General features: G+C 40.1%; 1 protein-coding gene across 1 annotated transcript in view; it reads right to left on the bottom strand.

Annotated features, from left to right (window-relative positions):
* Positions 1 to 13,295, bottom strand: part of GALNT5 (polypeptide N-acetylgalactosaminyltransferase 5) — a 32,398-nt gene extending 19,103 nt beyond the window's left edge. Inside the window, exon 1 of the mRNA XM_072418173.1 lies at positions 11,107 to 13,295. Within this exon, the coding sequence (XP_072274274.1) occupies positions 11,107 to 13,040 (1,934 nt within the window). The 5' untranslated portion in view covers positions 13,041 to 13,295. The remainder of the gene's footprint in view (positions 1 to 11,106) is intronic.
* Between the last annotated feature and the right edge of the window lie 1,647 nt (positions 13,296 to 14,942).

Here is a 14,942-nt window from a genome sequence, read left to right as displayed (position 1 = left end):
AGAGAGAGAGAGAGAGAGAGAGAGAGAGAGAGTCCTAACATGCTATGCAGATCTGGTTGTCCTGCACTCTAAGTGATGGCATCTGGTACCCTTTGGGGAGGGGGTTTGCATAAGTACAAATACTCATCTTAATTCCTCAGTAGCTGGTTTTATTCTCTGCTCTCTGCAATGTGGGTGGGACTTCGTCCTGACATGCCATGCAGAATCGGTGGTCCTGTACGGTATATGGTGGCATTGGAGAGAATCGTCGAATCCAGTATCAAAGGGGAGCAATTTAATGGGCTTAAGACAATCAGCAGGAGTGAAAGCATTCAATTTGATTTCATAACTTTTAGACAAAAAATAATAATTTAACCCTTGCAGTTCAACCTGAAAGGTACCCAGAGTTCTGCTTTAAATCAATCGTGCAATTGTAATTACTATGTGACTCTGCAAATCTCTCTCAATGATTCAGCTTTATCCAAGACACTGCACCCAACAATGACATGCAAATTCGAGTAATCTGCTTCAGCCAAATTTCAGTTCGTCGTCAGATCAGCAAACTAAAATTTCTGTATGACAATTATGGGTTCGTAATATAACAGCATGGTGAAATCTGCACTGCAAGTTTCTAGTTAAACATTACAGATGATTAACATTAAAATATTTTCTTGTCAGTGTAGATGTAGAGATAGCAGGACATTGTTTGACCTGTTTGTAGCTGCTAGGAGTTGTCTCATGAAGTAGGTGTGATAGAATGTGTCACTTTACACGCAATTCACAGTGATGTCATAGTAATAAATGTGATAAGGCAGCATTCTGCCCCTTGTACCTTCCTTGTGAACCGGGCACCAGAATGTAATGAGTCATACAGAAGGAATTAGCCATAAGCTGCTGCAAAACAGTAGACCATGTGTAATACAAAAGCCAGGATTGACATTTTACACCACAGATAATCAGCTCAACGACAAGCACAAACAAGCAGCCTGTAGATAATTGGGGCTCCGACATCTGTTATAATATTTATATAAATCACATCAATGGCAGATATTCTGGACTGAAAAAAAATCAGGAAATAATATAAGGAACAGTTGTTGAAATGTCTAAGGCTGAGTTCAGACTAGCAGTTTTGCATGTGGCTTGGAGCAGTCTTAGCACACACGTCTGGTGCAGTTTGTTTCCTTTGCTTTGCCAAATGGTCAACACTTGGTAACAGCTTTATCTTTTCCCCACATTTATATGTTGAAACAACTGTCTGGCAATCATGGCAGGGCCAAGAAATGGAATAAGCTATGACGAAGCTGGGGATGCCCTTATAGGTATTTTTTCATGTGGTTTGGGTGAAGCAGCTGCTCTGACATATACATAATACATTTATTGTTAATTCTCCACCATGAGTTCATTGAATCCAATCTATATTCCCAAAAAAATGTGTAATCTAAGCCCTGATGAATGGCGCAGTCAGTGATACAAAAAACACACTCGCTACTTTTGGGTCTAGCACTATATTGTTGGTTTCTTTTGTCCCAATTAAAAAAAGAAAGGTTTTGCTGAACTCCTTAAAAGCCACAATCCAGCCATACCTTGAGTCTTGCACAGTTCTACACACTCCTTTCCTATAGTGAAATTCAGCATTCTGATATCACTGTGAACTTTTCACAATGGGCCTAATTTAGAGTAGGTACACACATGCAATTGTTCTCGTCTGATAATCAGCTCAGGGCCAATTATCGCACGGACAATGGACGATGAACAATCCTAAAAGAAGTGAAGGGGGAGAGAGCACAGCAGGGTGCCGCTCCATCATCCCCCCCCCCTTCTATATAGCAGAACAGTGCTGTACGTGCAGCGCTCATTCATGCATCATGCAGTCGTTAGTCGTTGGAAAGGATCATGAAAAATCCCTTCCAATGACAATGATTGCACGTGTGTACATAGCCTAAGTAGCTCTCCAATGATAGGAAAATAGACTATTTGCAACATGGAATGGATCTGGTCCAGGATTGAAACATTGGCCAACTATTAGTAAATGATTTTTAAGAATTCCATTCTGGGTTTGTTGGATCACCCAGCTTCTACTATGATAGTTTATCTTCTTCAGGCTTGCAGAAATTTAACAAATCAGGTCCATAGCACATAGAAGGCTGCTGAAAAAATCTGGGGGACATCCAGCATCATTCAAACCTTTCCACCTCAACATGACTGTCCCTGGTGCACCCCTTATATTCATTGGATTTCAGCTCTTCCAATCTCAGAATTAAATGTGGGTTTTACCAGGGGCGATCTGCTATTGTAAGGAATATTTATACAGACCCTGGCACCAGCTATGATCAGAATGCATTACATTGAGAGTTAAAGGGACTACTACTGGGTCTGAAATAGATCATCATTTTTTTAAAAAAAGGCAAGGATTTATTTCAAAATTTTATTTAGCCTGTTGATGATGTTGGTGGGGAGAAACCAGGAAAGTCAAAACATATGCAGATTATCCAGAATATGTTTTACAGTTCCTAGGTCTCTCTGCTCTACAGTGTTTCCTTTTTGGGATTTTTTCCTAATGGCAGTGTTGCATTTCACTTCTTTGTGTGCGAAACAACCCCTCCACTGTCAGTCCGCCACTTTCCACCTGCTTAGGCCATGCCAAATTTACAATGCACAGACAGGGGAAGGAACAATTCACATCAGAGATACATAGACAGATAGATACATATAGATTGATAGATTGAAGATACACTTTACTGAATGCATGTTACACACAGCCATGGCCAATGTTCCAAGCAAAAATAATGATAATAATCTTGTTAAACTGTTGGAAATATTCAATTACACTTTCATAAATTACCCAGGACTCAGTCCACAGTAATATTCACAGATGAAATACACAAGCATGTTTATCCTTTCAAAAACATAGCATTTGTGCCCATCCAGTTCTGAAATTTGTATACTCCAGGTACACAGCAAATGCATGCCTGGCAGGCAAGGAGACCAGATTTTCTTTGGTGCATTAAAGCAACAGTTTCAGGTCTTGTTCCTTCCCAACTCATGTATGAATAGCGATAAGGAGCAGCAGGCTACAGAGTTTCTCTACCACTCTGGTTCTCCTTCTATTGCAATGCTCCTTGTTCTTCATCAAAAGTAATTAGTTCTTTGTGCTGTTTCTCGCCTTCTGCTACAAAAGGATTGCAAGGGGGTAATAAATGCCTAATTACACACCATATGCACATTTTTTTGGCTGTCAAATTGCAGGGTTTTCTTAAGATCCAGAAGAGGATGATATTTGCTAAAGGGGAAAGTCGGGCTCTGGTTGACCTGGGCACATCTGCATCACTGAACTACTGCTCCCTAAAACAGCGCTGGGGAGGGACCCCAATGGCAAACTTTTGCAAGGCTGCAGGTCTCTTTGAGTTGCTACACTACAGAGTTGCTTTATTGTAATATTTTATTTTCCCAGTGGTTCTTTTATTTGGTCTCATATGCTTCCTATGAAGACAAAGGGAGGAAAAACTCTTGATGGCCACAGTCTAAGATGGGATATCATGATATGATATAAACTTTTGCCCATAAAGTTAATTTATAAACTAAAATACAGTAATTTTTGTAAATGTATTGTTTTTTCCCCTTTGTGTTCGACAATTGGTATTGTCTGAAGTCAACACAGCCTTGTGTAAAACCTTTAAATTCAGCTACTCAGAGTATCTAATCCTTCCCATACCATCCGAATCTAGGTAATATTATGCAAATAAAAAATGCCTTCATGATTGAATGTCAGCCTGGAGGAGTGGCCATTCTACGCATGCTATATTTGCATACAACCTGCCTTAGGTAATGCCCACATTGGATGCTGAGACTTCATGATTGAAAGAATCAAAGTCCATTGAATGACAGGGTTGAGGCAGGGACAGATAGACTGGAGAGGATAAAACAACATTATACTTGTTGTTCTCCAACCAGGTGGCTTTCTCAGACTTGCTGCAGCATCCAATGCATACTGTGTTAAGCTCAGTGTAAAATGAAGTTTATAGAAAGTTATTTTAGTACAAGAGATGAGCCCATGCAACTGTGCAAGGCAGAAGGTGAAGCCAGAGCTCAGCTTTAATTAGATAAATTCATCGTGATAATGCTTGTTATTAATAATGTGTGTTTGAGCATGTGTGGGTGTACACGCTTCATTATGGTCATATAGAAATTATATTATCTACACCACAGTGATATTGTATATGTGACATTCCTATTTTTCCTTTGGACAGAAATCTTCATATAATACTTTCTCTCTAGAATGGCGTCGCTTTTGCAATGTCTTCAATGCGCCAACTACTCTAAAGAAAGACTTCCCTGAAAACAAACAGACTCCACAATATGAACACAACTAAACACCAAACACAGCAACTAGTAAAACAGGAAAAACAACAGTGCAGTGCAAAACCCTGAATTGAGTATGGCATAAGATATCGACAATAACAATTTAAATTAGAAGGTTTTTAGATTACTGGAGTAATTTTTGGACCCTTCTCAGTCATCCCAAAATACAGAACTTCTAAATGCTGCAGTTTAAATTGACTTGCCAGACTGGTTAATTCCATTATACAAATCAGGGGCAGGATGTCACAAAAAACATAACAGATTTACAATAATGCATGGGACTGAAGAAGCTGGATGATGTAACCAGCAGTTCGTCAACAAAATCTGGAACCAGACAATCCTGCTACACCAACCAGTTGCAGTCAGCATACTGATAATCAGTCTTCCAGAGATATGTTTAGCTCTAAAATCCAATCAAACAGCTTAATACACAAATTAAACATAGCTTAAAATCATTTTTTTAAACATGCCTACTTGTCTTTATTTTCTAACTCATCACTAATTTTGCCACCATTCCATATACCCATCCTATTGCATAATATGCTTTCCCACCTCTAAGGCACACAAAGTATACTCTTGCAACTTTCACAGCTGGAAACCATCTTTCGTGATCATTTTCAGGGACAATGGGCCTGATGTATTGTATATGTATCTCCATGGCTGGAGAGGCTACACTTTCATATGTGAAGCTGAGTGATCCAGCAAACCTGGAATGGATTTCTTCAAAGTCACTTGCTATTTGCTAGCAAATGTTTTGAATACTGGAGCAGATCCATTCCAGGTTTTCTGGATCACTCAGCTTCACCGATGAAAGGGTATCCCCTCCAGCTGAGGAGAGCTTTAATAAATCAGGCCCAATGAGTGACAGATGAATGAACGAGCGCTGTACACACAGGGCCCATTCTGTTCTATAGAGAGGGAGTCAGAGGCACCCCACTGTGCTCTCCTCCAATGACTTGTATAGTGGTCGTTCCCCATCAGTTATTCATTGATCCGTCTTAATGGATCCATGAACGAAGTATTACGCACCAGATTTTCACCTGAGATGAGCACAAAGGTTTGAGGCTGAGAATCCTCTAACAGCACTGTGATTGGATAGTGAAAAGAGAAGCAGCAGACTAATGATCACATCTCTAGGTCACCTGCCCTTTCTATCAGCATGCTCCTTGATAGCATGTGAGCTCTGCAGTCACATTTAGGTACTGGTGCAGTTTGAATATAAAAAAAATAATTAATACAGAGAAACAACAATTTATGTTCTTTGTAGCTGCAGATCAGCTATAACTTTAAATTTGGGAGAAATAGTATCCCTAAAGAAGAATCTCTTACCCAGGGTTCCTCCAGAGGTTGCTTGAATACTGGTAGATGTGTCTTCTAACTACAATGACCACCAATGGGGTAGTTTTATGCAAGGGGGAGGGGGTGACTTCTTCACTGACTGCCATTGTGTTGGGTCAGTTCATTACTGATTACCTGTGTAAGAGGATACTACATTTTTTTTTTCAAGGGCAAATTATTATTGTTCATTTCATAGTAAGATTATTATTGTCTTATATAGCAGAGGAACGTTGTAAAATGATCCACTCTGGGTGTCCTTGGTAATCGACATTTTTTATTTCTAATTTTCTACAACCTGATCACTGTAACATATTGTAGCTGTAACAAGTACATAGGTTAGTTTCCCTGAATACATTTCTATTGAATAAAGATAGGGGTATTCTACCAGGCTGCCACCAAACTGAGCACTCCCAGCTGAACTCATATAAGTGAGAAGCAATCTTCAATGAAGACCATTCTAAGAATGTCCCTTGCAACTCAACCTGGGCATCTCCTCCAGTTTCTAGTACACTCACTACAACTAATTAGAGGATTCTTCTGGAATATTTTTTGGGGAATTGCAAATTAGTTGGCTCCTAAAACAAAACCAGTTGTAAGTACTAGTTTCCTACTAAAAAAAGGAAAACCTGTACTATTGGGTCACACCCTCCTCTTAAGAAGCCTGGATGGGCAAAACGCGTCAGGAATAGACATATATGTATTTCAATCCTTAGTAGAAAAGTACTTTGAACTACCTGCCAAAGGACTATCACATCACATCTGTAACCATCATGTAACAGGACTTTGCTTGAATGTTATTGTATGTAGAATATGTTTTTGTACACATGGTTTATTGTATATGATGTGTTTTACTTACCGAACCATTAAAAAAGAAATTAATTGTACGCAAGAAAACACCTATCTTTAATTCAGGGAAACCAACCTAAATGTTTGTTACTTAGTTACCTAGGGGCTGGAAAACACCAGCATAGGGGGTCATTCATAGGATGCCAACTACTTATCCACTTTGGTACCTATATTGTAGCTGTAGATAGAAATTTCTGTTCAGTTTTATGACAGTTCTTTTAAGGGTTCTTCCAGGGTAAAAAGGTTGAGAGAGGCTACCCTAAGAATATAAGAAAGAAGTGGATGTTACAGACCTCAAATGTCCATCAACTCAGAATAAATTAGGTTGGGTGGATAGATGTATAGCAAGAAAAGCGAGGAATTGTTTATAGATTGCTGGTATATTTTTATCTCTTTTTGCTCTAGTTCAAAAGAGCTGGAACCTCTGTTTTAGGACACACTCTTTGAATATTGATGGCATTTTAATAACAGTAACACATCATTGATAACATGTCAAGCCTGTCTTATATAGAAAAAGAAATGCACAGATCACATAAAACAAACTGCTGCAACAGTGTTTGAAAAAAAGGGATCAATGCCACCCTCCAAACTGTCCATAACAGACTCTGATATTTTTTAAATATTTTTTTTCACACTGTATCAGCTGTTGCTATGTACATATGTGGGTGATATAAATAGATATGACACATAAAAGTTAGAAGTAGGTCAGTTATGGGTGTTTATATCCTAATAATTGCTCCACTTAAGCTGCAGACAAGAATTACGCTACATCATCCTTTAGTATGTACACATTTATAAGACACCTAGACATCTAGAACTAAATTATAAATCTGCAATTCACTATGAAATATGATGGTGGATTAAAGATTTATAAAAAATACATATTTCTCTGATGTTAAAACTAAGATGTGAAGGTTGCTTTACTTTTTTTAAGATAGTGCTTGAGCAGCCTTGAAAACTCTATAATAATCACTACAAGAGCAAGAAGAAATGTCTCCCTTTACCAAGCCCTGATGGTACTCTACAAATAAGACCATAAGGGGAGGTCACCTTACTCAAATCGGACATGTATGATGACTCTATCATTGCCATGATTTAGTGTGAGTTTTATGGTAAATGTACAGAACCTCGGGGAGGAATCAATTGTGTTTGTACACAGCCAATGGGGGTAAAGGGTCAAGAATTTGTAGCAAAATGTGGAGTAAATAATTGGGTCACTGCAGTAGTTTTGGAAAAATGAATTTTCAGTTTTTCAGTGTTTCAGTAGGACCTATGGATAAGTAGGATATGTGTCTGTAAAGCATTGTAGGATAACGTTCCATGTCACTACCGTACTTTCTCTGTCACCAGTTAGGAGTATTGCCATTGCAGTCAGTACTCTGCCTTTAAATAACCAAATAAATAATGCCCAAGAATGATGCCTGTAACCTTCCAATATGTAGTTTGGGTCCCAAAGATGATTTGGGTCTGTTGGGTGATCTTCTGGTCAACCCCAATCAATTAGGATCTACTGGATTGGTGCTCATTAGATTTCCCTTATCCGCAGGGGGAAATTCTGTGGTGTTGGAATCAAATTTTAAACCCATAACAATCCGATCTGAAAAAAACCCAACTGATGGTTTACACTGAGGATTCAAAGAAACAGTTAGCATGCAGAACCAAAAGAACATGATCACAAAAGAGAAGACTCATCAGAGCAATCATCCCGTGAGTCATTTTGAAAGGCAGAGGTGTCATGGTCCAGCTGACAGCCAGCAATCTAAATAATATATTTATTTATTTGCATCAATATTTCTGGCATCACAGCATAGGTCTGTCATAATCCAATCAAGGCCCTGAGTTATTTCAAGATATATAGAGCAATTTAACAATACAGTTCGGAAGGAAGGCCAAATGTTTAATTAAGTATCTTTGCAAAAGATTATATTAGCTCCTGAAAGTGTTTCACTAAATACTAGTCAATGTGTCTGGATGCCAATCTGCACAGTTTAAAGTGTAATGTTCATACTTCTCTGAAGATCTCTGAGACGCATGTATGTATTTCAGTCCTTGACAATGATGAAAGGTAATTCCTATACTATACAGAACACAATTATGATTTTTTCTTTGGTTGTGCGGAGATGTTATTTCCATGCATGCCTGCACTAATGTAAAATATGGCAAAGTTAGTAATAATCTGGATCAATTAACATGGCTTTGTTTCTGCTAGGTGTAATGAATTAGTGTTTGGTATCTACCCATAGGGGAACAACAGATGAAACCCTTAGGGCCCTTTAATGACTGCTGTGTCAAATCACAAATCTGTCAGCTCCTGACCACACAGAGAACTAATGCTGTATTGCTGTACTATGAGCAACAAGATTAAGTGCTGTTGTGGCTGTGGCACAGATTTCAGGCAACAACTGCACCACCAAAAGAGACATTCTGCTTTTGGGAACCTCAACATGCAAAAAGAAGGGTCTCAACATTTCCTAATCTCTTGAATTATAGAAGCTGACGCTGCGGATGAGCCCAATTCTGCGGCTTACCATGGGCCCAAAATGGCCTTTATTCCTACATTCAATGTTACTAACCTGGCACAGTTATGAGTCTTTGAAGATTCTGATTATCCAAATCCCAAATTGCCAGCTCAACTTTGCTCACTTCATGTTCTCAGCAATGTGATGACTGTGCAAACTTTTTTTTTTAATTTGTTTTATAGCACACTGGCTCACTATTGGACTTTTCTGCCTTTTAAGAAAAATCATGAACACTGTTTTTTGTAGCTTCTAAACACTGCCATACCTAGTTTTACAGAATGTGTACATGTTTTTGATCAGTTTATATTACAGGCTTTGAAAATAGCTGTACAGCTTTGTGAGAAAGTGAATTTTAAGAATTAGACAATCTCAAACTGAAATGTCAGCAGGACACTGAAAAACTGTATTAAACAATGTTTTTTATTATAGTTTTTAGGGTCTCCAGCAGTAAGATGGCCATAACCCCCCGCCCCAAGTCCTATCCTATCTGTTGCAGCACTCTTGTAGTGTACATGGACACATACATCCCCTGGAGCTCCTAATACTGCAGGCCCAGATATATTATGTTGGGTGAACTTCTTAGGTGGACCCTTTCAAGACTGCCTATATAATCCACAGTAGATTGAATATTTAACCTGTATCATTTTACTACAGTGTTATATTTGAAAAACCTTCTGTCTGGCTTTTATTTAAAAAATGAACTACTAAAAAATACAACTGTGTGAACAGATTTTAAATTTCCAACCACTTGAATGAGTCATAGACCTTAGCCAAACAGAATGGTCAGGAGTGACACTACTTTCTATGTCAAGGAATATTAAAATTAAATCACAGTGGTAGGTTGCATCACCATACAAATGTTTATGTCGCACATTAGCCCACACTGCTGTAATGGTTTCCAAAAGAACCAGCGTTTGCACAATATATAGCAGGCAATATTAGACTGTACCCAACCACCCACATGCTGCTCCCATTCATTCTCTATGGGTTGCCACAGGTGAGATGAGGAAGTGGTTTAGGGGCATAAGGAAGCAGTAACCACACCACAGTCTCACCGCCAGTCTGAACATAGCCTAAGCGCCACACATTTATAAAGTATAGTAATGTCCTTCATAAATGTGTCCAATGCCGTGGCAGCATTGGAACTCTGTGCATAACAAAGTAACTATGCACCTATACCATCCTCTTATCCACATAAAGTTCAACTTTAAAGCATAACACTAGGTAAACAACCAAACTACCGCACATTTACCCTTGCAGTACGACTTCCTCCCACAATGCAAGGGTAAAATGCTGGATTTAAATTCTCGATTTGTTTTACGGTAGCATTAAAAATCTCTTTCACCTACTGTACTACATCCTTAGCTTCCCCAAAGGAACTCTTCTCTCTGATGCTCAGGGTTGTGGACAGGCTCTTTGTATCCCCACTTAAAATGAAGGTCTATGGCCCTGCACTGTATGTGATAGCTAGAGATGGTCAATGAGATGCAGAAAGATTCAACTGTTGGGCAAATGTCTTGCAAATTTCATGCAAACTGTATTGACTTGGCAAACTGAGCCAATCAAACTCTGCAAGTGTAGCCTTTGATTGGTTTCAAGTTAGTTTAATTTTCATGAAATGTGCATGTCATTTGCATCTTAACAGGGATGGAGTGGGGAAGAGGGGAGGCTACCTATCAAATGAGAGAAGGAGGCCTGCAGAATGCAAGAGATAAAGTAAGGAAAAGTGCTTTTTATTTGCACTTTATGCATAAACTAGCACCTAATCCTTGGAGTGTGGGGTAGTTCACTTTTTTTTCTTTGTGAAAATATAGCTTAATTTTTTTTTATCATTCTGCAAAAAAAAGTACCATAAAAACTCTAGATGACGAAAAAATATTAAAAATAAACAGAACCTACCAACAATGAGCACCTGGCATACACCTGGCCATATCTCCCAAGACTCCCAGACAATTTTTGCTTCTTACCGAATTACAGTTTTCATTAGTCTCATTGATATGCACAGAGCTGTGAAACTGACATTTCTAGTTAAAAAGAGTGAAAGAAGAGAACGTAAACTGCCTACCCTTTTGGCCTGGTGTCCTCGATAGCTCGATCCAGAGGAATGATGTCACTCAAATAGACGTTAAAATTCCCTTCCTTCCACCGCTTGTTTGCCTCTTGCTCCTTCTCTTTGGGAACAGCATGGGGCCTTCCAAACTGTCCGGGTGCATTTATATCTCTTGGTCTCATGGTTACATCCAGTGTTCTAACTTTGTGTTTCCCAGTTCCTGGTACTCTGCTCACTTTATCATGATGGATTAACTGTTTATTTTCCACATCAGCGTTAATGGAAGAACTAATATTGACATTGGCCAGCTTATGTGTAATATTGTTCGTCAAACTTACTTTGACACTCTCTGATTCTCCCACAAACCCTTTTTTGAAACCATGACTAGAGTTTTTACTATCAACACCAGCACCATGTGTGGCTTGCAGTATGGCCCCCTCTGAAATATTTAACTTTTTAACTGTCTCTTGAGCCTTGGCATCATTTGCATTGACAGATAAGTTACCAACTGCTCCAGCTTTATTGATGACAGATACATTTAACTTCTCAGCTACAATAACTATTTGATCAGGGTGTTGGTTTTCTAAGCTTTGGCCCTTTAATCTGCCAGGTTTTTGAGTAGCAGGTGGACCTTCAACCTTTGCTTTGTCTTGTGAACCTCCTGCAGCCTTGCCCTCTACTGCAATTTTGGAGTCTATAGCATTATTGTCCTTTACTTTAACATTGGAGACCTCTCCATCCTTGTCCTTCACTACATCCTTAGGTACCTCTCCATCCTTGTCTTTCACTACATCCTTAGGGACTCCTCCAACATTGCCCTTTTCTAAAACCTTAGAAACATATCCATCTTTTTCCTTCACTACCCCTTTAGGGATCTCTGCATCCTTTACCACAACCCTAGAGACCTCTCCCTCCTTTTCTTTTACTACAACTTTAGAGACATCTGCACCTTTGACTCCTTCTATAACCCTATTAACACCTACATCCTTGATCTTCTCTGCATCTTTGGAGGCTCCCACATCAACCTTAGGGTTCTCTATATCTTTGGCCACCACAACATGTTCAAGAGCCCTTGCATCTCTGGCCTCTATTGCATCCTTGGGTTCCACAGCATGGTCAGAGTCCAGGGGTCCCCCTTCCTTTTTAGGAGCTTCTGCATCCTTGAGCTTCATTTGAACCTTGGAAGTGTCATCACCTTTAGATTGTACAGCATCTTTGGAAGCTGCTTTATCCCTGGGGGTGCCATTTTTTCCCTCCAATGCATCTTTAGCACCAGCTTCAACTCCAATACCACCAATACCATCTCTAGATGCATCTAAACTTTTAGAATCATCTGCACCACCAACCTTCATTTTGCCTTTAAACTTCATTGCTTCTACAGGTTTTTCCACATTGTGTTCTTTACCCTCCCTTAAAACAGAAGCTGTTGCCTGTTGCTTAAGAATTACATTTTCTTTTGCTGGAGCTTTTGACAAATGAGCTTTAGCCTCCAGTCCTTTTGTGACATTGGCTGCCTGTAACTTGTCACCTTTCACCTCACTGTCCCCACCAAAGGTGACCAACTTATGTGCGCTCATTGGGGGGATTGTTTTATTTATCGCCATTGGCTTAATAGTCCTTTTTCTCTGTCTGTACATGGCTATAGGACCAGCCTTACCAAGTTCATTTCCAGGAGGGTGGAATATCCCTTTAAGCTTGGTGGTATCTTCACCCCATGGCTGTCCACCATTGCCCCACTTCCTGTGGACATTGACCCTTCCTATGGGTTTCCAGGGTCCAGAATCCCCCTGCTCCCTTTTGAAAAGTTCCTCCCTGCGCAGCTTTCCGTTCAGTTCATTAAAAGAGAATCTCAGCGCTGCCATGTCAAAGATTAGCCAGATGATAGAAGCGACAAATATAAATGCCAGGGCTCTGCCACTGCCACGGAAGTACTTCCTTACCCTGTGCATCTTGGTGGGCTGCTGGGGGGCACAGACAAGGCTCCAATGTTGCTAGAGTTGTCACACAGCCGGCTTCTCCCTATAACACATGGGCTGCCTGCGTGGCATTCCTTACACATGCGCCTGGCTGTGTCCTGCGCTTCTAGCTGCACACAGCGCTGCCCAGCATCATCCCAGCGCCATCCCAGCGCAGCCGGCCGCTTATCCCGGATCTCAGCGGACAGAGGTGGCAGGGCAGACGTGTACTCTCCACACCCATCCTACTTTTTCTTTTCCCTCCTGCTTGTGTTGAAACTTGAGAAGCAGCCACATATGAGGAAATTGTGTCAGTAAAAGAGCAGCCCTCACCTTGTCAGACTTGGCTAACCCTTTTCTTGCTGGAGAGAAGGAAGTAGGGGGCAGAGAATGATTGCAAACTCCATGAAAGACAGAAAACTCTACAAATGTCAGATAATGTCAAATAATCTCAGCCTGCTATAGCTGGCCTCTGAAAATGCTGGAGCATTGGCTGCCATGCTTAACAGCTGCAATCCTAGACATGAAACCAGGATCTGACTTTTCTTGGACTGTTTGTCATAGAGCACTGTTTTTCAACCTTTTTAACATGGGGTACCCCTTAATTACCTTTCAGGTACCCAGGGAGCGCCCTGATATTATATTTACAGTTCACTGTATGTTAGTGTTGTGGGAGTAGGAGAATGCTTCTTGCATTGCTGGCTCATAATAAGAATGTCACCCTTATACCCAGAAAGAATATTGGTCTCACCTGAGGCCTGAGAGGTGCAAATTGCCTATTGCTCAAGAACCCCCCTGCAACCTCTGGAGGAACCCTGGCTGAGAAACTCTGATCTAGAGAGGTACAGCCAGGCAACTAGCATTTACAGGAGAGGCTGCAGTGGTAGCATCCATTGCGTTCTCATAACAGGTACACAGAATTAAAAGTTGCAAGCCGACAAGGTCTGAATAAGTTATGTATCTTCTGCAACACATAAAACGTACCTATTTTTTGCAATCTTTTTTTTTTAAAAAGTACATGAGCAGCATAGTGTGCATTCTAATCATACCTTGGTGACAGAATGTGTGAGCTTCCACATGCAGGATTTATTTCATTTCACCCAGCCAATCAAGGTGGCAGAAGGGACAGGTAAAAGAGTTTGTTAGTGTGGAGGGAGAAGAAGTGAGTTTAGTTTTAAAGCAAAATTGCAGGAATACATCAAACTGACTCTTGTAGCAGAGCTAGCATTGCATTGCAAGGGTTAAATGTTGGGTTAGGTGCAGGGGACAAGTTTGTGTCTGGGGTGGATACTGGGCTTTAGTGGGGACCTGAGACTCTCCGGAAGTTGTGAAAAGCAGGGCCCGTCAGAACTCATAGTGGCAGGGGTTAAGAGCCCACCAAAGACAGGAAAAAGGAGGAGTTAATGGGAAGGTGAGTATAAGGTGCAGATTGGGGTTCAAGAAATAAACCTGTTGTTTGTCTTCTATGCAATGATTTACTTTACTTGTGTATCTCTATTTAGGTTTATTATATGTCTAAGCTTTTCATAATCAAAAAAATTCTTACTGTTTTTATGCTTTTTAAATAATACTTAAATAGGGAGAATGTGAAGGTTGCCATTGCTGACATCTCCTTTAAGAATGTCAGGGGCTGATTGTAATGCCTATTCAATGGCTCCACTGCTGAGTCACTGACCTAGAACAAGTGTGCAGATCACAAGCTGTGATTTCACTTCTGTTCACTTGTTTCTGGGTCAGCATCCCAGAAAGCAATGACACCAGAATCAGCCAGTCAGCTAGCATTTTCAGATGGAAATCAGCATGCAAGGTGGAATATTTCCACTGGTATAGGTTTCCTTTTTATGTAGCTCTATTGTAAAAAATATGTGAGAGGCTATTTCTGACTATATTGTATAA

The sequence above is a fragment of the Pyxicephalus adspersus genome, chromosome 7 (assembly GCF_032062135.1).
Source record: "Pyxicephalus adspersus chromosome 7, UCB_Pads_2.0, whole genome shotgun sequence".
NCBI classification, from domain to species: Eukaryota; Metazoa; Chordata; class Amphibia; order Anura; family Pyxicephalidae; genus Pyxicephalus; species Pyxicephalus adspersus.
The sequence above is the reverse complement of the archived record's forward strand: the minus strand, read 5'-3'. Positions and strand labels throughout refer to the sequence as shown.